Raw genomic sequence first — 21,630 nt, 5'->3', positions numbered from 1 at the left:
AATTGCATCAAACGTGATCTAGATAGGTCATTTAAGATCAGAGACAACAAATTATTGCCATTCAGCCACTAAAGTTCACGCCGAATCGAATCAGATGCAAATTATTGCCATAGAGCAACCAAAGTTCATGCTGAATTGAATCAGACGATAATTATACAACAATTCAGAAGAAGGCAGAAATCCCCTTCAAATCGAGCCTGGAATCAACCGGTAAATGCACTGCATATTTTATTGCCAAAACAAAATAGCTTAGAAAGTATTCAAAACATATATATCCAAAGAAACCCTCGTCTTGTACCATCAATTGTCTCACAAGAATGAGAATATCCAAAACCTGTGCATATCACACCATATCACACCTGAGAACATGAAAGAAAAAGAGGATATGAGATGACCCTAAGCTCAGGTGACACAACAGTGTAATGAACAAAACCATCATCAACATAGCTTATAAGTAAAATGGAATTCCTATAGCCTCAAGATACCCTTCTTTCATTCTTGACGTCCTTCACAAATCAGCAATCCTAGAAATCCAAAAAATCCAATTGAAATTCATGAAAAATCGCCCCATCATAAAATAGAGAAAATAGCTATAAACAATAAGCATCTATAAGCATAGAAATCCCCCTCACTAAACCGCATACAAAGGCTCCAAGACAGAAGGCTAAGTTTCTCACCCAAAAAGAAGCAGGTGCTACTAATATTACGATTCAGAAGAGATATAACAATCGTGTTATCCCCCTTTCATAAACTAATTGACGAACACCCATGCTGCCTACAATTTCAAGATTCTCAACCTCAAAAGCGCTCATTGATAAAGTAAAGATAAAAGTCAAGGACAGAAATTCATGATCTCAAGCTTCAAATACACTCATTGGTAAAGAATAATCAAGTTCTAAGCACCCTCTGAAATTCCAAGGTTCGATGACAATTGCAATTCTCCATGAAACTCTCTAAAGAAGAAAGGAAACAGCATGAAATCCTTCGCTGTGGAATTATCAATGCAGGACCCCAAAAAAAGATAGCTCAGAGAGAACCCTTTTCTTGTCTCCATCAGTCAATAATTTATGATACAGAAGGGTCCTGATTGATGGAGATAAAGTAATAATCCAACAAAATCCGAGACAATATATCATAAAAGAATTCAAAACAAAAATCTCACAGAAATCCACTTCTTGTATCCATCAAGCGTTTCTGGGGACCGAAAAAATCCAAGCCAGTACATATCAATCTGACAACAGCCAAGAAAAGGAGGCAATCAGATAACCCTAAGCTCAGCTGAGGCCACAATATGAGCCACATAAACACATCATCTAGGTGAATAACAAAAGATTATAGAACGCAACCTCTCATACAGCCTTAAGATATACCATCTTGAAATCTTGAAATCCATACTCACATAGTGGCAGGGACCCTGGAAAACTGTATGACCGGATTGAATTTCATTAAAAATAAGCTTCTATTATAGAATAGAAATAAAAGGGCTAGCCAACAGCATCTCTATGCATAGAAACTCTCTTTACGAAACAATTGTATCAAACGTGATCCAGATAGGTCATCTAAGATCAGAGACAACAAATTATTGCCATTCAGCCACTACGTTCATTGCCGAATCGAATCAGATGAAAATTATTGCCATACAGCCACCAAAGTTCATGCCGAATTGAATCAGACGATACTTATAAAACAATTCAGAAGAAGGCAGAAATCCCCTTCCAATCATGCTGGAATCAACCGGTAAATGCAACGTATATTTTATTGCCAAAACAAAATAGCTTAGAAAGTATTCAAAACATATATATCGAAACAAACCCTCGTCTTGTACCATTAATTGTTTCACAGGAATGAGAATATCCAAAACCTGTGCCCACCATATCACACCTGAGAACATGAAAGAAAAAGAGGATATGAGATGACCCTAAGCTCAGCTGACACAACAGTGTAATGAACAAAAACATCATCAACATAGCTTAGAAGAAGTAAAAAGGAATTCCCATAGCCTCAAGATACCCTTCTTTCATTCTTGACGTCCTTCACAAATGAGCAACCCTAGAAAACCGAAAAATCCAATTGAAATTCATGAAAAATCGCTTCCTCATACAATAGAAAAAAAAACTATAAACAGTAAGCATCTATAAGCATAGAAATGCCCTTCACTAAACCGCATACAAAGGCGCCAAGACAGAAGGCAAGTTTCTCGCCCAAAAAGAAGCACATGCTACTAATATTACAATTCAGAAGAGACAAAACAATCCCTTTATCCCCGTTTCATAAATTAATTGATGAACGCCCTTGTTGTTGCCCACAATTTCAAGATTCTCAACTTCAAAAGCGCTCATTGATAAAGAAAAGATAAAGTCATGGACAGAAATTCATGATATCCAGCTTCAAACACTCATTGGAAAGGAATAATCAAGTTCTAAGCACCCTCCGACATTCCAAGGTTGGATGACAACTACAATTCTCCATGAAACTCTGTAAAGAAGAAAGGCAACAGCTTGAAATCCTTCGCCATGAAATTATCAATGCAAACCCCAAAATAAGATAGCTCAGAGAAAACCCTTTCTTTGTATCCATCAGTCAATAATTCACGAAACAGAAGGCTCTTGATTGTTGGGGATGAAGAAATAATCAAACAAATCCGAGACAAAATATCATAAAGAATTCAAAACAAATATCTCAAAGATATCCACTTCCTTCATCCATCAAGTGTTTCTGGGGGAATGATAAAAAACCAAGCCAGTCATATTGACATCTGTACATACCACATCTGAATACAGGAAAGAAAAGGAGGTAATAAGATAACGCTAAGCTCAGTCGAGGCCACAATACGAGGAACATAAACACATCATGTAGATGAATAACAAAAGATTAGAGATCGCAAACTCAAACAGCCTAAAGATATACCATCTTTCAGTCTTGAAATCCAGAATCCTCACAAAATAGAAGGAACTCCGAAAAATTGTAGGGTCGGATTGAATGTCATTAAAGTCCACCTCTATCATACAATAGAAATAATAGAACTAACCAAAAGGTAATAGCATTAACCAGAAGAATCTCTAAGCATAGAAACCCACTTTAATGAACAAAGTATCAAATGCTATTTAGACTCATCTAAAACCAGAGACAACAAATCATTGCCAACTCGAAAAGGCATGCATCCGCCCAGTTCATGCGGAATCGGATCAGATGCTACTAATACAACAACTCAAAAGGCAAAGTTCTGAACACCCCCTAAAGAAGAAAGGAAATGGCAAGAAATCCTTAAAACGCAAAATTATCAATGCAAACCCCAAAGTAAGATAGCTTATAGAAAACACTTTTATTTTTTTTAACACTTTTATTGTAACCATCAGTCAATAAATCTTGAATCAGAAGGCTCTTGATTGTGGCAGATGAAGCAATAATCAAACAAAATACGAAACAAAATATCTTAAAAGGAATCCAAAACAAAAACCTAAAAGAAATCCACTTCTTATATCCATCAAGTGTTTCTGGGGAATGATAAAATCCAAACATGTACACATCACATTTCTGATGATAAGAAAGAAAAGGATGCCAATTTAAAAAACAAAAAATAGAACGAAAGAAAGAAAGAAAGAAAAGAAGGAAATGAGATAACTCTAAGCTCAGCTGAGGCCACAATATGAGGAATGATTGGTGCAGATGAAGAAATAGTCAACCAAAATAAAGCAAAATATGAAACAAAATATCTTAAAGGAATCCAAAACAAAAATCTAAAAGAAATCCACTTCTGTATCCATCAAGTGTTTCTGGGGAATGATAAAATCCAAATCTGTACATATCAAATCTGATGATAAGAAAGAAAAGGATACCATTTAAAAAACAAAACAAAAAAAGATGATAAGAAAGAAAAGGATACCATTTTTTATTTTATTTTTAAAAGAAAGAAAAGGAGAAAATGAGATAACCCTAAGCTCAGCTGAGGTCACAATCCGAGGAACAAAAACAAATCATCAAGATGAATAACAAAGGATTAGAGATCGCAAACTCATACAGCCTTGAGATATATCATCTTTCAATCTTGAAATCCATACTCACGTAGTAGCAGGATCCTGGAAAACTGTACGACCGGATAGAATTCATTAAAAATCAGCTTCTGCTATAGAATAGAAATAAAAGGGTTAACCAACAGCATCATAATGCATAGAAACTCTCTTTACAGAACAATTGAATCAAACGTGATCCATATAGGTCATCTAAGATCAGAGAAAACAAATTATTGGCATTCAGCCACTAAGTTCATGCCGAATAATCAGATGCAAATTATTGCCATACAGCCACCAAGTTCATGCCGATTTGCTGATAAAGAAGGCAGAAATCCCCTTTAAATCATGCCTGGAATCAACCGGTAAATGCAACATATATATTATTGCCAAAACAAAATATCTTAGAAAGTATTCAAAACATATATATCCAAAGAAACCCTCCTCTTGTACCATCAATTGTTTCACAAGAATGAGAATATCCAAAACCTGTACATATCACTCCTGAGAACATGAAAGAAAAAAGAGGATATGAGATGAAACTAAGCTCAGGTGAGACAACATTATAAAGAACAAAAACATCATCAACATAGCTTAGAAGAAGTAAAAAGGAATTCCCATAACCTCAAGATTCCCTTCTTTCATTCTTGACATCCTTCACAAATGAGCAACCCTAGAAAACAGAAAAATCCAATTGAAATTCATGGAAAATCGCTTCATCATAAAATAGAAAAAAAAAACTATAAACAGTAACCATCTAGAAGCATAGAAATCCCCTCGCATGCAAAGGCATGCAAAGGCGCCAAGACAAAAGGCAAGTTTCTCGCCCAAAAAGAAGCAGATGCTACTAATATTACACTTCAGAAGAGACAAAACAATCCCTTTATCCACCTTTCATAAATTAATTGACGAACACCCTTGTTGCCCACAATTTCAAGATTCTCAACTTCAAAAGCGCTCATTGATAAAGTAATGATAAAGTCAAGCACAGAAATTCATGATATCCAGCTTCAAACACACTCATTGGTAAAGAATAATCAAGTTCTAAGCACCCGCTGAAATTCCAAGGTCCAATGACAACTACAATTCTCCTTGAAACTCTCTAAAGAAGAAAGGAAACAGCATTAAATCCTTCGCTGTGAAATTATTAATACTGACCCCAAAATAAGATACCGACCCCATCAGTCAATAATTCACGAAACAGAAGGCTCTTCATTGATGGAGCTGAAGAAATAATCAAACAAAATCCGAGACAAAATATCATAAAGAATTCAAAATAAATATCTCAAAGAAATCCCCACTTCTTGTATCCATCAGGTGTTTATGGGGAATGAAAAAATCCAACCCAGTACATATTGACATCTCACATCTGAATACAGGAAAGAAAAGGAGGCAATAAGATAACCCTAAGCTCAGCTGAGGCCACAATATGCGCAACATAAACACATCATTTAGATAAATAACACAAGATTAGAGATCACAAACTCATACAGCCTTAAGATATACCATCTTTCAATCTTGAAATCCAGACTCCTCACAAAGTAGCAGGAACCGTGAAAAATTGTAGGACCGGATTGAATGTCATTAAAGTCCACCACTATCATACAATAGTAATAATAGAACTAACCAAAAGGTAATAGCATGAACCAGAAGAATCTCTAAGCATAGAAACTCACTTTAATGGACAACGTATCAAATGCTATTTAGACAGGTCATCTAAGATCAGAGACAACAAATAATTGCCAACCCGAAAAAACATCCATCAGCCCAGTTCATGCGGAATCAAATCAGATGCTACTAATACAACAACTCAAAAGGCAAAATCGCGTCTAAAACCGTGTCACAAATCAGTTGCTAAAAGATACTATTCTTGCCATTGTGATAAGCAAAATATAAATTCAAGATGCCCAACCCGCTCTGAAACTATATGGTTTGTTATCTTTGACAGCTCTCCTTGCAACCCTCTAAAAAAATTAAGAAAGCAAACATGAAATCCGTCACTACCAAGTATCAGTACCCCAAAGAAAACCCTTCGTCTATCCATCAATCCATAAAAACACAACAGCTTCGTTGTGAAGAAGAAAATCCAATCTCTTGATCATATAATACCTCCAACGAAAGATTATAAGAAACTTTTTAACCGATGCATTCCAGACACAAGCAATGCAAATTGACAATCAGCGAAGAAAGGCCATCGAATCAAACAAAAGAACACGAAACAATTCCTTACAAATCCACGCGCCAACAAGATCTGAGAATATAGAAACCCTAGCTTATTTTCAAAAAAATATAGAATCCCTAGTAGAAGAGGTAATTTCTGGGATCAGACTCAAGGAAAACCATCATTCTTGTATCCATCAATCGATAAAACACGAAGAAAATTCAATCTCGTGCGCATATCAGATCTAACGAGAGATTATATGAAACTCAACCCACCTGCAAGATCAAAGATTACCCTAGAAACGAAAGAGAGATGCAATTTATTGGGAACGGATACTTGCTAAAAAAGTTCATTGGGAACGGGAGACTTCGTAAGAAAGGAAACATTAGGCCTTTATTTATAGGAAAGTCGGTGGTAAATGGACGGTTAAGATTAGGCAATAAGGACGGTCAGATCGTACATGTGTTTTTTGAGGCGGTTTGTTGCGCGTGCCCGGAAACTTCTGACCGCACGCGTTAAAAGGAGGCGGATTCTTTTCCAAGGAAAATAGTAAACCCATTTATTTAAACCTTTGGATTTTATTTTCCATGGAATACTTTTCTATGAAATATTTTATATTTTAAGTGGGGACAGGATCGTCTTTTTATCTACTCTTGGCATCCAATGGATCTCGAATATTCTGGAATGAAAGTAGACCTGGCAAAAAGTGACCCGCACACGCAGGTCCACCCCGCCCGTCAAAACTGGGCCGGGCCGGGTAAACCTGTGGGTGCCCGCGGGTACCCGTAGCATCAAAAAAAGCAAAAACACTTTTGAATGGAGCTATTGCACATAAGAGCTCTTCCACATGCATCTTATTTTAGATTGACCAATCAATTTTGAATTTTCAGGTTGCCTGTTGTAGTGGAATTTTTAGGTTGCCTGTTGTACTTGGAATAGACTGAAGGTATTAGGTATATGCTTTTAAAAGCTAACATGTATGTTCTTGATCCATCAATGCGAAGTTTATTGCATTTATTTTGTTATTCTACTTGTTGATTAAGCATTCTTGGTCACACAATTCATGTATTTAATTGATAGTACTTTTCATGCACTAGAAACACTTCTATTTGATGGGTATTTCATAATTTTGGCCATCAAATGGGGGCAATTTTCAGATTGTCCAGTAACCTTAGAGGCTTGGAGAATGTGATACCAAAAGAACTCCAAAATTTGCCGGGTTGCCCGCGGGTTTACCTGTACCCGCCCGGGTGGGGTCTGGGTACATGAAATGGCTACTTGCAGAATCGCGGGTATTCTTTTTACGCGTACCCGCTGGGTCCGTACCCGCGCGGGTTACCCGTTTGCCGGGTCTAAATGAAAGTCACTTTATCTAGAACCTTCAGATGATGAGAAAGAAGAGATTCTTATCACCGTCAGATCTCGCTTCAACGGTTATAATTTCACTCACGTCGAAATATATGTTATTGTTCCCACAAATTCCTTGCCATTTCTCCGGAGAAAGTATCATCTGAGGGGGGGATTTGGTTATATCACCTGAGAACTTTCTCCCTTCCTCTGTCCTCCAATTTTTAACTCTCTCCTCTTTCTTCGTTTCCCATGAACACGATTGTCGTTGGCCTCAGCATGCCGCTTCCAACAAACCCACAAATGCCCATCAAAACTGTAAGCTCTCCATCCTTCTCGCCTTTTCCTTTTCTGAAAATTAGGGTTTCATTTGCAATTGGGATTGTAATTTTCAGGTTAAGGTGCTGATTAAAGGGCGGGTACAAGGTGTTTTCTATCGGAATTGGACTATAGATAATGCCAGAGAATTGGGTCTCAAGGGTTGGGTCCGAAACCGACGAGATGGTTCTGTTGAGGCCCTTTTCTCCGGGGACCCCAACTCTGTGCAGGAGATGGAGAGCAGGTGCAGGCGAGGACCCCCTTCTGCCTTAGTCACCGCCCTCGATGTTCGACCTTCGGACGAAGATCCTGGCCCAGAATTCGACCGCAAGCCCACTGTTTGATGGGTATTATTGTTTAATGCCTCTCCTTGATTGATCTGTCATATAGTGTATTGTAGAGTTTGATAGAGAGAGAGAAAATATTGTTGTAAGAGGTTGCCTCTTATTAATTTTCTTCTTCAGTTATTGTTCTAGATCTGCATTATTTCATTTACTTTTATTCTGTGGTAACTGTTGTTTCATTCTATTTATGGCCTAATGGATTTTAGGCAAACAATAGGGAGCTCCTTTTGGGTAATTTGACGTCTGAATTGGCCATTGGATGATTCTGTCACTGCTATGATCGAAGGGATAACTAGCTTGCAGACCTTTGTTTTGGAGGAATTTTGAGCAGGCCTGTGTGGTAAACTAGATGGTATCTGCCTTATTGGGCAGTACACAGGATAGATTTTGGAAAAATTTCTGACTGATTCATTAGATCCGTCGTGGCATTCAAATTCCAATGGATGCTCCCATATGTTTGTGGAAATAGGGCTTGGTGGCATTTGCTCATGGACCGTCAGTCAGAGTCATAGATATGACGGTATTGTGGTCAAGTTGGTCATTTCAGTCTGGTTCCTAAGCTTGGTGACTGCACTTTAATCTTCAGTCTATAATTAGAAGAGAAAGTTGTAAGCTCCTATGTGGGCAATCGCTGATCTAAGATCGATGGTTTACATTGAAAAATGAGATTAAGAGTGAAATGACTGGAGTTACTGGTTAGTGTCTAGCCCAATTCAACTACATCAGTTGAGTTTGAATAGTGTAGTTGGTTAAATAGATTAAGCCAAATATAGTTCTATTTTGGGTGGAACTCTAGGAGGCTTTTTCTATAACTACGGGGTTGATCTCTCCGGCTGTCTATCCTGAACAAAGGATATCTTACCCACCAGCGGTCAGAGCATCAATAACATGGCCAGATAAGTTTCTTGTTCTAATCTCTCTTTGCATTCTAGTAATTTGCATGGTTAAATCCTTAGATTGATAGATCTGCAGTATAGTTTTCATTAGATCTATTGCTTGTGATCATGGCATATTTTATATGTATGTTGATTGAATACCTTGATCCTAGGTTTACAAAAGCAACAATGAAATCTTCAATAAAAAAGTTTGAAGGATCCATTTGGGTGTAGTATGGCAATTTGTGTGTAAACTTGCGAGTTTTATTTTATTTATTTTGAGATTGCACCCATAATGCAGCTGGGTTGCAACCCAAATGGACCCTGAGGTCTGTCGGGTCTTACAAGGATCAAAACTGGGTTTCAGTGTAGGCTTGGGGTGGATTGGAACTGAGATTCAAACAATATTACCAGCAGATAATGTTCAGAACTTTCTTCCTATGAAACTCCTCTACGAATTATATATTCTGGAGGTTTCAGTTTCTACCTCTCATACGAGGCTACAATTTAATCGGTTTTATTGAGGATAATATTGTTTGCACACAAAAGTTTCTCAGAGGAGCAATCACCAATTTCCACTCCAACAGCCAATCCTGCTTATATTAAATTACACCGGCATGATCAATTACTCATTAGTTTTATCTATTCCTTTGTAGCAGAAGGAATCACGGCCCAGATCATCAGCCACGAGACGTCCCATGTGTTACAACTTAAGATGCAGTTTCAAAATCTGCCGAAAGATCATCCCAGGTTGTAGAAAATCTTCAGCAAGCCAAAACCATTGCAGATAACCTATATGCTATCTATCAAACCATTCCAAAACAAGATCTAGTTCTCAACATTCTTGGTGGCCTTGGTTCTGAGTACGAGTCCTTTGTGGCATTCATCCTTAGTCTATTTGATCAAGACAGCCTTCATGATATTCACAGTGTTATCCTTAGTAAGTTCAATAAGGCTAACAATGTGATCTTTGAGTTCCACCTAATTATTTTTATATTAAGGATAGATCGATATGGACTACTCTGTTTCTAGGACAGAATAAGCATGGGTCCTACCAGTTCAAATATTTGAAGACAGACAAAACATTATATATAAGGATATCGACTTTGAGTCTTTGACAAGATGTTATCAAAGCTTTTGCATTTTCCTGATCGAACAAATTAGCTAACAACATGTTTTCTACTTCAAAGTCAAATATAATTATCTTATGAGATTTTTAAATAACTAAAATATCCGAATATATAATTTTCAAAAAAAAAATAAAAAATACCCGAATATATTTTCCTCTAAACATTGAACCCTTAATATTTTTCTTCCACACATTGTCTCATTGTTGCTATTTTGTATAAAGAGTCAAGGTTAAAAGGAAAACTTCATGTAACATTCTTCCCTTTTTTTGAAGTGAACATTATTTGCTTTCTTCAGCCTGTGTTTGTCCGAAAGAAGCTTGGCGAAGTGAGTCAAGGCCTCTTCATTGCTGCCTTCTCCTTTCACCACCTCCAAGAGACCCATCTCTAGGTTCACTTTCAACACTAGTTTCTTCAAAAGCTCTTTGCCAATTTGAACCGGATTTTCCGAGTTCTCTTTTGTGGATATGTACTACCGATGACTTGCGTACCAAAGTGTCATCCTAAGAAGTTTTGGGGGGGTAGTTAGTTAGTTATGCACAAAGGTGCCAATGGACTAGATTCAAATAATATCTACTCATGTTCTGATCATGATTCTCTTTGATCCTATCCATTGTTATTTGTATCCAAGTCCGCTAGGATTCATGTGATCCGAGGACCAAACAGCAAAATATAAATTTATTTTGCAACCATTACAAAGATTATCAAAGTATGCCATTGCCTAGTCCTGAGAGAATATTTACATATGCCGTGCAGATGTCCTGTGTTCTGGTTCTCGCTGTGATTTATCATCCAAGCTAGGGGTGCAACTTGGGTCAGGATCTACCCAAACCTAACAGGGTCAAGCCGATTTCGGCTCGAGTTGGGTTGGCATTTACTTGGGTTGGGTTGGATTAGAATAAAAAACCAACCCGATTTAAAAGAATATTCTAGTTTAGACTTATATCTTCTTGGGTGTTAGCACTATCAAAGAGTAGCAACTGTCTTGTTGTTCTTTTATTAGAGGTTAGTAACTATTTAGCTCTACCTTCTTCACTGTAACATCCAACACTGGAAGACGGTATCTTTTTTCTGAGCGTGGTGGGCATTTTTCATGTGTTTTGGCAAAGCATCCAGTTTTTTATGTAGAATCTAGGAGTTTTAGTTGCTTAGATCCATGTGTGGCTTGTCCTTGACAACTTATTGTACAACAACGAAAAATATGCTTGTAGAATTCCAATAATGTGCTGCCTGAAGTATTATTTGAATCAATTTTATGGAACCTCTAGGTTTGAGATAAGTACTCTAGATCTGATGTATCCATTGTTTTTCATCAGGGTGTATCTTATTAGTGCATTGGTTGTGAGCGTGCAACTATTGTTCTTTCTACAAGGTTCTCACAAATCTACTTCCCCAAGTTTGTTACTATTTTTTTGAAGGTGATCGGATGTAAAATTTCCTTTTTGCATGTAGTTGAATGTATGCAGATGATTCTTGTCAATATCTCATAAATGGTCAGTGAAAGTTGCATATTTCAGTTTGGCTCCTTGACAGAGGTCACCCTTCATGGACTAAAGTCGATAAGAAGATTGGTATGGGTTAAAGCATGAGTGCCCCTTCTACTTTGAAGTAGTATTTATTTGCTTTTCATCTTGCATATCTAAAAGGGTTCACTGTGGATTGGTCATGACTCAAAAATATACCCTCATGAAGGTGTCCTGTCGAAAGTAAGTAAATAAGTAAAGATTACTGATTTTCTCGAATACATGCTGAAAAATTCTTTAATACGGTGGGGCTTTTGGTCGATTCGGACCATTCATCAATAGGCTTCATACTGGATCTCTAATGGCCTAAAGATCCCAGCACTCGGCCAATCCTAATATCCAATAATGTATACTTTTTTGTTGGTGAATGTTGATCCAAGATAAGCTCTCCCTGATAGTCCATCCATTGTGGATCCCATTAGGTGGACAATACATATCAATGTGGGCCCAATAAAAAAAATTACGGCTTGTTTGGCAACATTGAAAAAATACTCCGTGGAATGTTAGTGAGGCCAGTTGTGAGTGATGTGGTATAGGAAGAGAAGTGAAAGGTGGGAGTAAGGGCAGCATGAAAATCCTTTGAAAAAACTGGGAGAAAACCCCACTTTGAAGCACATATTTTTACTCTGTTTTAAAGGATTTATCCCCTTTGGGCACGTTTGGCTACCATGAATTTTTATTTTATTTTTCATGATAAACCTAGCATTTTCTTTTAGCCACTTCTCATCCTCTTCAATCCTCAATCGCTCTCCCACCACTCAGAGACACTAATTTATCATGAAAAAAAAAAAATCATGGCTGCAAGGCATGGCTTTAGAGAAAATATTTCCCTTTCTAAACTAGGTAAACCAAACATAAGTTTTTTTTGGAAAAAATGTCTCCACTTTGGTTTGTTAATCCAAATTCAAATTGAAGAAAAGTGTTTTTTTAAATTGTTTGAAAATTCTTGGAAACAAAAACTTTTTCCCAGTTTTTTTTTTTCCCAAATGCAAGGCATCTATGCCCCCCCCCCCCCCCCCCCCCCCACCCCCACATGTTATAAACCCAAATCAGTTTGCAATAGGATTGATCTTCCAAGAAGGGGGAAGATCAGCCTCTTGACCCACTTCGAGGGAAGTGTCCATCCTCCTTTGTGTGGAAAAATATAATTTTTGAGATAAAATTCTTCATGTTTTAGACGAAGAAAAATAAACAAATGAGTATTTATATCAAGAGGAATGCTAGACTGAAGGGAGCCATTGCAAAAATGAGATGAAATAACTCTGCCATTGTCTGCACATCACAAGAGTGCATTTAACATTTGTTGACTTTTACATTTTAGAGTAAGGTGCAGCCAATGGGAGCCCTTTCATCTAATTTTTGCAAGGCTCCCTTCGTTCTAGCATTACTCTTATTATATCTAAGACAATCAAGAAATAAACATAGAAAGATATACAAAAAAGGGAGATGATATTTTCACTATCCCTGCATTAAGCATGCGTTCCCCTTATAATGTGATTTGATGTGAAATGTGGGCAGTGCATGTGTAATGCGTCGATGAAAATATCGTCACCCTACAAATATCTTAGGAAAAATTGCCAACGGAAGAAACACTTTTGAAAAATTGTAAAAGAGGGTTGATAACCCCATTTAGAGGGTTGATAATCCCCTTTTATAGACTTGATAACCCCATTTCGTCCCCCTCTAACAATTTTTCAAAAGTATGTCCTCCGTTGGCAATTCTCGTATTTTGGAGTCCACCATTGGTAGTTTTTCCAAAATCTTATGATAAGAATGGAATCAAAGGAAGATGATATTTTCACCCCGCTCCAGTATGCATGAGCCCACCTTATAACTTGATTTGACGTGAACACTGGGCAACTTTAACGCTTTCTGACGTCAAGTCACGTTAACAGCGGGGCGCATGCGTACTGCAGGGTGAAAATATCATCGCCCCTAACTAAATAATGATTAACCTAATCTTGACTAGTATCACAAATCACAATAAGTCCTAGCTGCTTGATCCCTTCCTGCCACCCCCATATCTCTAACACGAATGAAACACAAAATAAAGAGTTTCTAGTGGGGCATTGAGAAGACGAGAACCGTACCATCTAAGCAAGTCGGCCTCTTTATTTGGAACCGGTAAGTTTATACCACTCTCCTTTTATTTGTTTTTCATGATTTTCACGGTATTGAAGCTTCTCAATTTTAGGTCATTTTTGGGGAATCCGATTGAGCTTTTAATTAGAAATTGGCGAGGTTTTGGTTGAATCCAATTTATCTTTTAGCGAAAGCTCCACATAAACCGACCCAAATTTCCCCCTTTTTGGCCTGTAAGACAGAATTTTATTTTTGAAGGTGTCATTTTCTGTAGAAGAAAATCATAATAGACTAGTTATTATATGCAGAGTACATGCAAATGCATAGATGTATTGACAACTAATTGAATTTTACAGTATAAGGATGCTACAAATTCCCTAGACCTTCCAGAATATCTTGATATGTCTCAAGAACGTGGTGTACATATCCTGAAACATACCTGTATGGGATGAACTGGTGGGTTTTGTTGAGATCAGGAGAGACCCTTTGATTATGATTGCTGTTTTTTCTTTTCTTTTATTTTTTTCTTCTTATGGAAGCCCAAAGCCCCAAACTTATCACCTTACATCATTTCAATGGAAATTTCAAACAAAGCTACTTTTATACCATATTGACAAGGATTATGAAGTGCTAAAATGTTTTTTTTTTAATTTCATTTTACATGCTATGCAGTGTTTTAAAAAAGTTGAATGCTTCACTCCTCATTGCATTGTTTTGGAGCTAGTTGGGTTGTCCCCCTCTTGTTTAGACCTCATTTGTAAAATTATTCTTGTATGATTATTCTTAGCTCTAGAGCTGTGCTAGGAAGACAGGAATTCTGTGTTGTGATTTGTGAATTTCGCACTGACTTATTCCCATTCGATCACCTGTTGGTTTGGGTTACGTTTTTAATTATTTGATCTCTCTCTCTCTATCTCTCTCAAGTGAGAAATGTTGGCACAGGAAATTATGTCGATGTGGCTATTTCAACAAACCTAGACAGTAAGCCCGGCAGAGAAAGAAAGCAAAAGAATGGGGAAAACAGCAACTCCAAAGCTAAAGATTGCTATCATCCATCCAGATTTGGGAATAGGTTAATCTCTCTCTCTCTCTCTCTCTCTCTCTCTCTCTCTCTCTCTCTCTCTCTCTCTCCTGCGTGTGTTGGTCTTGTGATTTACTGATTTTGGATTACGGCTGTACTTCGAAACACGTCTGGTTATATAATAAAATTAGACTATTTTTAGATTGCAGTTTATGGGTAAACTGTAATCTGAAGAGGCGCCCAAATTGTAGTTTGGGAGTATGTCCAAGCGCACGCTTAGCCATGGCAAAGCATAATTGTTGATAAGACAGTTGTGACACATGACCCTTCTAATTTAGAGATGGGATATTTGTGGACTCGGATTGAAATTTTTCCACCTGGATTATGACGCGATAAGTCATTTTGAATTTAGACATGATAACTTTTTTTTTCCCACTTTTACATTTTTGTTGTGAAACAACTTGGGGTTCTGCTGCTAAAATGTATGATGCTTGTACGTAGGTGGAGCTGAAAGGTTGATTGTCGATGCGGCGGTTCAACTTACATCCCATGGGCACAATGTTCATGTTTTCACTGCACATCATGACAAGAATAGATGTTTTGAGGAAACTCTTTTTGGTGAGTTTTAAATTGACTTTAGCATTTTATGACTTGGGAGCCAGAGGAAGGACAATTGGTGGACTTTGAATGGAAGAATCTATTTACTTTTTCTACACTGGAGTACATCTTACCTTAATTCTTTTAGCGGTTGGATGATGTGCATTTAAATGCAATTTGTAGTTTTGTACATCTAGATAACAGAAATGGGACTTTGGAATTTTAGTATGCTTTTTGGAGGATTATGTGTTTCTACTTTCTCCTCGGACATGTTTCTAAAAGCAGAAACTATGCTGCCAAGAGCGCCCGTGGAAGAAACACTATCAGTCAAATGGAAACTATTTTTTATTTTTTTATAGAATTTTTTGTTTTCGACCAAATAAAGAATAACAACTGTAGAATAAGAAAAATTAATTTTACGTAATAATTTGTCTCAAATGATTTTTGTTTTGAATGAGATCCATCGTTGGAGAGTATTCTTGGAAAACATGGTCTAGGTTAAATGGGTTCAGTTTATGTAATGTGAGATGTTGGATAGCTGACAGCAAGTAGGAGTTTGTGACCTTCTTTGATTGGTTTCGATTTAGTATAATGGGAGTAACAAGCAAATTCATTTTGAACTTTGCGCTGTCCAAAACCCAGGCCGAGGTTTGTGTTTTATAACAGGAAAGATTTTGTGTCGCTGATAAGGAGCTTGTGACTATATTTGATCAGTATCTATCTAGAACTAATGATGCTGACATGAGTTCCAAGTTCTTGCATTAAGCAAATTCAGATCCATTTTGGACTTTGCACTGTCAATACCAGGGCAGGGTTCGTGTCATAGCAGGAAAATTTTTGTGTCTCTGAGCTTGTGATTGTATTTGATCAGTATCTATCTAGAACTAATGATGCTGGCATGAGTTCAAATTTCTTTCATTGCTGTGTACTTTCCCCACCCTCCAGTTTTTTCTTTAAAGCGTTTTAAGTTAATTAGGCTGTCACAAATTTAATTGGGGGCCAAACTGGATTCGTGGGTACTCTGGCTGGTTTTGTGGGTGACTGCTTACAAAAAATGGGTTAAATAGCTTAAAATAGAAAGGAAAAACAAATCAAACTTTCAGAGCATCAGTTTTGCCATCTTTTGGCCCTTTTGGGCATCTGTTGATGGTCAAAATCGGTGTTTCAAAACCCTGGACTCCGGCGACAGCTTGGACGAGGTAAAATGAAGTCGATCCAAGTGAGTCGCTGATTGACTTAGTCAATTTTTCATTATCTCGGGCAAATTAAAAGAGTATTGATTGGTCTGGTAGGCCAAAACCTGGACTTGGAATAGGACTTTGTCATGGTAAAAGGTAGTAGACTCGGGTGAGTCGACAATTGACTCAAAGAGCTTTTAAACACTTTGCTTAAATAGTTATTTCGTTCACATGACCAGCACTTAATCATGTTTCATTTGAGTTGAGTCAAACCATCTTGTTTCTCATGTGTCTGGTGCTCTAAAAGCATTGTTGAATATAGCTTGAGATGAGCAAATTCATTTGCATCAATCTACCGAGATTGACATCATAATGATGAAACAAATAATGGTGATCAAGTCTGGCCGAAAACAGTGAGGGAGAGAGGGCTCCTTATTTTTCTGTGCAGGGATTATTGATTGCCTTATGGTAATCATCTCTTCTACTGTCTAAAGAAGACAAGAAGTCAATGTGAATGTGACACCATAAGATCCTTGTGTATGCACTATATCGACTTATGTGGTATCTCTAACACTCCCTCTCGAGCTACAAAGTCTTCCTGTTAACAGAGAACATCATTGTCCAACTACACAGTGTTGAGTCCCCATAGTATATTTCCAGGATGACATGTTTTTTATTTCTAGAGCAAATGAAATATGCAAAAGAACCCTTCTGAGCCTATTACCAAGAGGAGGCTTGCTTTTAAGTTAATAAATGTGCCATGGTATGTACATTGAAAAACCTGCTCTGCGAGTGTAGTTGCTTTATTGTAACCCTGTATGCGAAATTGTGTAGATAGGTGGCAAGTTGCTTCCTTGTCCTGGGAAAGATATTTGCAGGATATGTTCATAAGTTATGAATAGCTCATCTTTAGGCTGGACCTTACGCACACATCTCACCGTAGCCTGCCTCTCTTAAAAATGTATTTTCTCAGCATCTAGTGAGCTTGTTTTAGTAAAGATAACATTTCTTCGGAGCAATGCTCCATAGAGGACTGTGGAGCGGTGCAGCTTCAGTGTTCATATCTGAACTGTTCATACAGTGGGACCTCTGTGGATGGCCAATGGCTTAAAAAAATGCACTGATCAGCCGATCCTAATCATTTGATTAAGAGCATGCCAATGGACAGTTAAAACAAATAAAAGGGCAATGGTCCAAATTCAACCGGCATTCCGTTCTCATATGAATGGTTCAGATTCTTGTGCTGTTACCAGTGGAGATGCAGTCCACAAGAAATGCCTTTTTTAGGAAAACGCATGGAAGCTTGTTTATTTATTCTGGCTGCGGTCATGATATGCATGTAGTATTGGGTTCATGGTACTCACTATCTTCCACAATATATATTCTCCAGGTACTTTCCTTGTTACAGTATACGGTGCCTTCCTACCGCGGCATATTTTCTACGGTTTCCATGCTTTATGCGCATACATGAGATGCATCTTTGTTGCTCTTTGTATGCTACTATTGTGGCCCACATTCGATGTTATACTGGCAGACCAGGTCTCTGTTATCATTCCTCTACTGAAGATTAAAAAAAAGACAAAGGTAATAGTTTTTACTGGTATGCATTTGTTTCAAGTGGCTATAGAGTGAAAATATTATTTTCATTTGGTCGTCTTCAGATTGTATTCTACTGCCATTTTCCGGATTTATTGTTGGCACAACACACAACCATGCTTAGGAGGCTGTACCGTGGACCAATTGACAAGATTGAAGAAATAACCACTGGTCTAGTTCATCCCAACTCTATTTTCTTCAACCTGCACCTTATTTGTTTCTGTGATTTTCAAGGAAATGCCTATGCATCTAATGATCTTTTGAATATAATGCATATTTACTATATTTTTTGATTGGATGGCTATTGACGTCTGCAGGGATGGCAGATTTGATTCTTGTTAATAGCAGATTTACTTCGTCAACTTTTGCAAATACATTCAGGCGTCTTAATGCACAAGGAATTCAACCATCTGTTCTTTACCCTGCAGTCAATGTGGAACAGTTTGATGAACCTTGTGCTTATAAGTAATCGACATGCTCATATATCTCTTAGTATCATTTAACACACCTTTAGGATATTAAAACAATCATGCCTCTATATACTAACTTTTTCTGCATTTATGGATCTAGAATCTCAAATTTTGGTGTGCTTTTGTCTAGGTTGAACTTTCTATCAATCAACCGGTTTGAAAGGAAAAAGAATATAGATTTAGCAATATCTGCTTTTGCAATGCTTCGTGCCTGTGAAGCAGACGTTCTTGCAGGTCACAATTTGGCTGAAGTTTCGTTGACTCTTGCAGGTAAACAGTCCTTTTCTTCTTGGTGCTAAGTTGCCAGAATCTTTTTGTTAATTAACGGTCATATCAGTAGTTTCGTTCAATAGATATAATAGGGAAGAATAAAAATGGTTCTAGTTATTAGAAATTTAAGTATTTAACATGTCTTGAAGTAATTGGTGTGCCCCAAGTAACAGTTTCCTTTTGGTTTTAAGATTCCAAATGTTTTATGTTGAAGAAATGTTTTCTTGTTTTCATCTCGTGATTTAAGAGGCACTTGATTGTGTTTCAACATTATCATCAAACTCAGAGGCTGATTCATAAATTAATGTGCAACAGGAGAAGTGCAGTGGACATTTGTTTTTAGATGTCGAGTTGTAATCAATGCATTTGGTGAAATACCAAGTGCTGCTTGATGATTTTTTTTCAAGGATAGTAATTATTTCTGGTCATTTAAACAGTTATAATTGCCAAATTATGATCTGCTGCATATTTTATATTGCTGTAGTTTTGGCCTACATTTGTGTTCCTGGTGTGGTGATAGTTGAGATTGTGTGTGTACAACATTACCTCCAGACTTGTTAAATAGTGATGGGTCTTCTCTGAAAGGGGATTTTATGGCATCTTTTCTGATAATTTAATATTCCATGTTAAGGGTATCTTCTGTTAAAATGTTCTATGTATTGCAAACTGCACTGAGCTGGAGTTGCCCGGTGTTTGCATTTGATAGAAGATTAAATTCCCTTTTTTTGTGACAAAATTGATGCACTTCTCCTAGGGTGCAACTCGGGTTGGTTTTTGGGAATTCAGGTTGAGTTTTACCTTAAAATTAGGTTGGGATGCGGTTGATTTTAATTCATTTTTTAGCAAAAATTCAACCTAACCTGACCCAAGTTGCACCATTTTCGCTTATCTGATGTCTAGCTTCTGATCATCTGTTGGAACTGATATGTTTCTCCTGTTACCTCAGGCGGCTTTGATAAACGTCTCAAGGAAAATGTAGAGTACATAGAAGAACTTAAAATCTTGGTTGAAAGGGAAGGACTGTCGGATCATGTTACGTTTGTCACTTCTTGTTCAACAGCTGAAAGAAATACATTGCTCTCCCAATGCATTGGTGTTCTTTACACACCAAAGGTAATGAATGATGCATAGAATGCAGTAGTTTCTGCATTTTACTGACCATATTGAAAGGATTGTAGAAAAAAATGAACTGGGCTTTTTACTTTTTATTAATGCAGGATGAACACTTTGGCATTGTTCCACTGGAAGCAATGGCTGCTCAGAAGCCTGTAATTGCGTGCAATAGCGGGGGCCCAATGGAGACGATTAGACATGAGGTCACAGGGTTCCTTTGTGACCCGACCCCTCAGGAATTCTGTCAGGCCATGGTGAAACTTATTAATGAACCCCAATTGGCAGAAAAGATGGGCAAAGAAGCGCGGAAGCATGTCAGTGAGGCATTTTCTACCAAAATATTCGGCCAAAGATTGAATCAGTTGGTCTTGGACGTTACCCATAGGAGACAGGAATGAGTACGAAATGTGAATGCAGTGAAATAGTAAACAAAGATGAGAAATAATACGCCTGCTTAACGTGGAAGGAAAATTTGAATGTTGAAATATAAATTGGCTGGGCTGAGGTGGTTTTGCCCTATGAAATAGCATTGAAATATAGTAACCTCATTTATCTCTAGATTTTTTCTTCTTCTAAGCTTTCCGTCTGTGTCTTAAATTTAGTAATAGGGGGAATTGGTATTGCCACCCACTTGTTTTACCTACTTTTATTTTTAATCGTAATATGGGCTGAGGTGGTATTGGCTTAATTTAAATTTAGTAATACTAACTAGAGAATGTGTGGCCTCTGATATCTGTATCTAAGTCTTGGGATTTGCTACGGACCATCGCAAATCCCCTAAATCTTATATGGGTATAAATTGTTCATTTTCAATCAGTTTCTCCTCAATAGCCAGGTACTTGGGCTAATAAAGCACTACCAATGGAGAGGTGGTGAGAAGTAAAAGTAAATCAAATGTTCATAAATACAATTACCCAATTTCCTGTCAAACACCATTTGCTCTTGTTTAAGAAATAGGAAATGTTCAAAACGCCCTTAGCTTGATGAATTTTATCAATCAATGCTTAACAGAATGACGTGGGCCAGCCACGATATAGTGGGACCTACCATGGACTGATCTGAACCGTGTATTGGTATGCCCTATTTTGTATCTCCTAATGGTCCAAGGTCGCCCAATCATCCAATAATATGTTTTTTTATATAGGCAACGCTTCACATTTAATGATATTAAATACACATTATGTGATGTTTATTTTTAGATCATCAGGAGGTAAGCTCATTCTCCTTAACCATGTTATGTCCTTCATCCCTATATACATCTTGTCTTCCTTAAAAGCCACCTATTGTTGTTATTAGACGCATTGAAAGTATTTTTGCTGTTTCTGGTGGGGGACTATGGAGCATGGCAAGAAGCATCATTGGGTTGCATGGGAGAACCTATGTAAGCCAAAAGAGGAGGGAGGCATTGGAATCAAATTCTTGAGGGATTCGAGTAATGCTTTTACAATCAAGAGTATCCATAACTTGCACACGAAGCCGAATCTTTGGAGTGAATTTCTAAAGTCTTGATATTTTAAAAAAGGAAAAAACATCTAGTAGTGGCAGGTGGATCATTGGCAAAGGTAGTGTTGCTTTCTGGACCGATAATTGGTTTGGTAAGA

The 21,630-nt window shown here is 37.5% G+C and overlaps 2 protein-coding genes and 1 long non-coding RNA gene across 14 annotated transcripts; 2 read left to right on the top strand and 1 right to left on the bottom strand.

Annotated features, from left to right (window-relative positions):
- Positions 1 to 205: 205 nt before the first annotated feature.
- On the bottom strand, positions 206 to 6,525 carry LOC143877805 (uncharacterized). Of its 10 annotated transcripts, XR_013250793.1 has the most exons (7): positions 4,899 to 6,525; positions 4,632 to 4,680; positions 4,461 to 4,511; positions 4,063 to 4,359; positions 2,011 to 2,770; positions 1,826 to 1,881; positions 206 to 1,724 (listed from the first exon to the last, which is right to left on the bottom strand). It is a non-coding gene; the product is annotated as an uncharacterized LOC143877805 (long non-coding RNA). The 10 variants fall into 10 exon arrangements; XR_013250789.1 differs by having other exon boundaries at positions 206 to 524; positions 678 to 2,770; XR_013250788.1 differs by having other exon boundaries at positions 206 to 1,231; positions 1,347 to 2,770.
- A 1,101-nt stretch (positions 6,526 to 7,626) lies between these two features.
- On the top strand, positions 7,627 to 8,308 carry LOC143877804 (acylphosphatase family). The gene is made up of 2 exons (XM_077380034.1): positions 7,627 to 7,833; positions 7,911 to 8,308. The coding sequence occupies exons 1-2, from the start codon at positions 7,768 to 7,770 to the stop codon at positions 8,175 to 8,177; spliced, it is 333 nt and encodes a 110-aa protein (XP_077236149.1). The 5' UTR covers positions 7,627 to 7,767; the 3' UTR covers positions 8,178 to 8,308.
- A 5,329-nt stretch (positions 8,309 to 13,637) lies between these two features.
- On the top strand, positions 13,638 to 20,723 carry LOC143877803 (uncharacterized). Of its 3 annotated transcripts, none has more exons than XM_077380032.1 (9): positions 13,638 to 13,826; positions 14,709 to 14,856; positions 15,307 to 15,423; positions 17,971 to 18,164; positions 18,242 to 18,347; positions 18,494 to 18,641; positions 18,777 to 18,916; positions 19,863 to 20,029; positions 20,134 to 20,723. In XM_077380032.1, the coding sequence occupies exons 2-9, from the start codon at positions 14,796 to 14,798 to the stop codon at positions 20,425 to 20,427; spliced, it is 1,227 nt and encodes a 408-aa protein (XP_077236147.1). In that variant the 5' UTR covers positions 13,638 to 13,826; positions 14,709 to 14,795; the 3' UTR covers positions 20,428 to 20,723. The 3 variants fall into 3 exon arrangements, with proteins under 3 accessions (XP_077236147.1, XP_077236146.1, XP_077236148.1); XM_077380031.1 differs by having other exon boundaries at positions 13,639 to 13,826; positions 14,727 to 14,856; XM_077380033.1 differs by lacking the exon at positions 13,638 to 13,826 and adding an exon at positions 14,154 to 14,240 and having other exon boundaries at positions 14,727 to 14,856.
- The last annotated feature ends 907 nt before the right edge of the window (positions 20,724 to 21,630 follow it).

Source organism: Tasmannia lanceolata, unplaced genomic scaffold (assembly GCF_043159265.1).
Source record: "Tasmannia lanceolata isolate RefF3 unplaced genomic scaffold, GAP_Taslan_0.1 ptg000005l, whole genome shotgun sequence".
NCBI classification, from domain to species: Eukaryota; Viridiplantae; Streptophyta; class Magnoliopsida; order Canellales; family Winteraceae; genus Tasmannia; species Tasmannia lanceolata.
The sequence above is the reverse complement of the archived record's forward strand: the minus strand, read 5'-3'. Positions and strand labels throughout refer to the sequence as shown.

What these genes read in the sequence shown, in the direction of transcription:
- LOC143877804 (XM_077380034.1), top strand. Translation starts at nt 7,768, where the DNA reads ATGAACACGATTGTCGTTGGCCTCAGCATGCCGCTTCCAACAAACCCA. An exon ending in CACAAATGCCCATCAAAACT is followed by an intron (nt 7,834 to 7,910) that starts GTAAGCTCTCCA and finishes TGTAATTTTCAG; the next exon opens with GTTAAGGTGCTGATTAAAGG.
- LOC143877803 (XM_077380032.1), top strand. Translation starts at nt 14,796, where the DNA reads ATGGGGAAAACAGCAACTCCAAAGCTAAAGATTGCTATCATCCATCCA. An exon ending in AGTTTCGTTGACTCTTGCAG is followed by an intron (nt 18,917 to 19,862) that starts GTAAACAGTCCT and finishes CTGTTACCTCAG; the next exon opens with GCGGCTTTGATAAACGTCTC. An exon ending in GTGTTCTTTACACACCAAAG is followed by an intron (nt 20,030 to 20,133) that starts GTAATGAATGAT and finishes TTATTAATGCAG; the next exon opens with GATGAACACTTTGGCATTGT.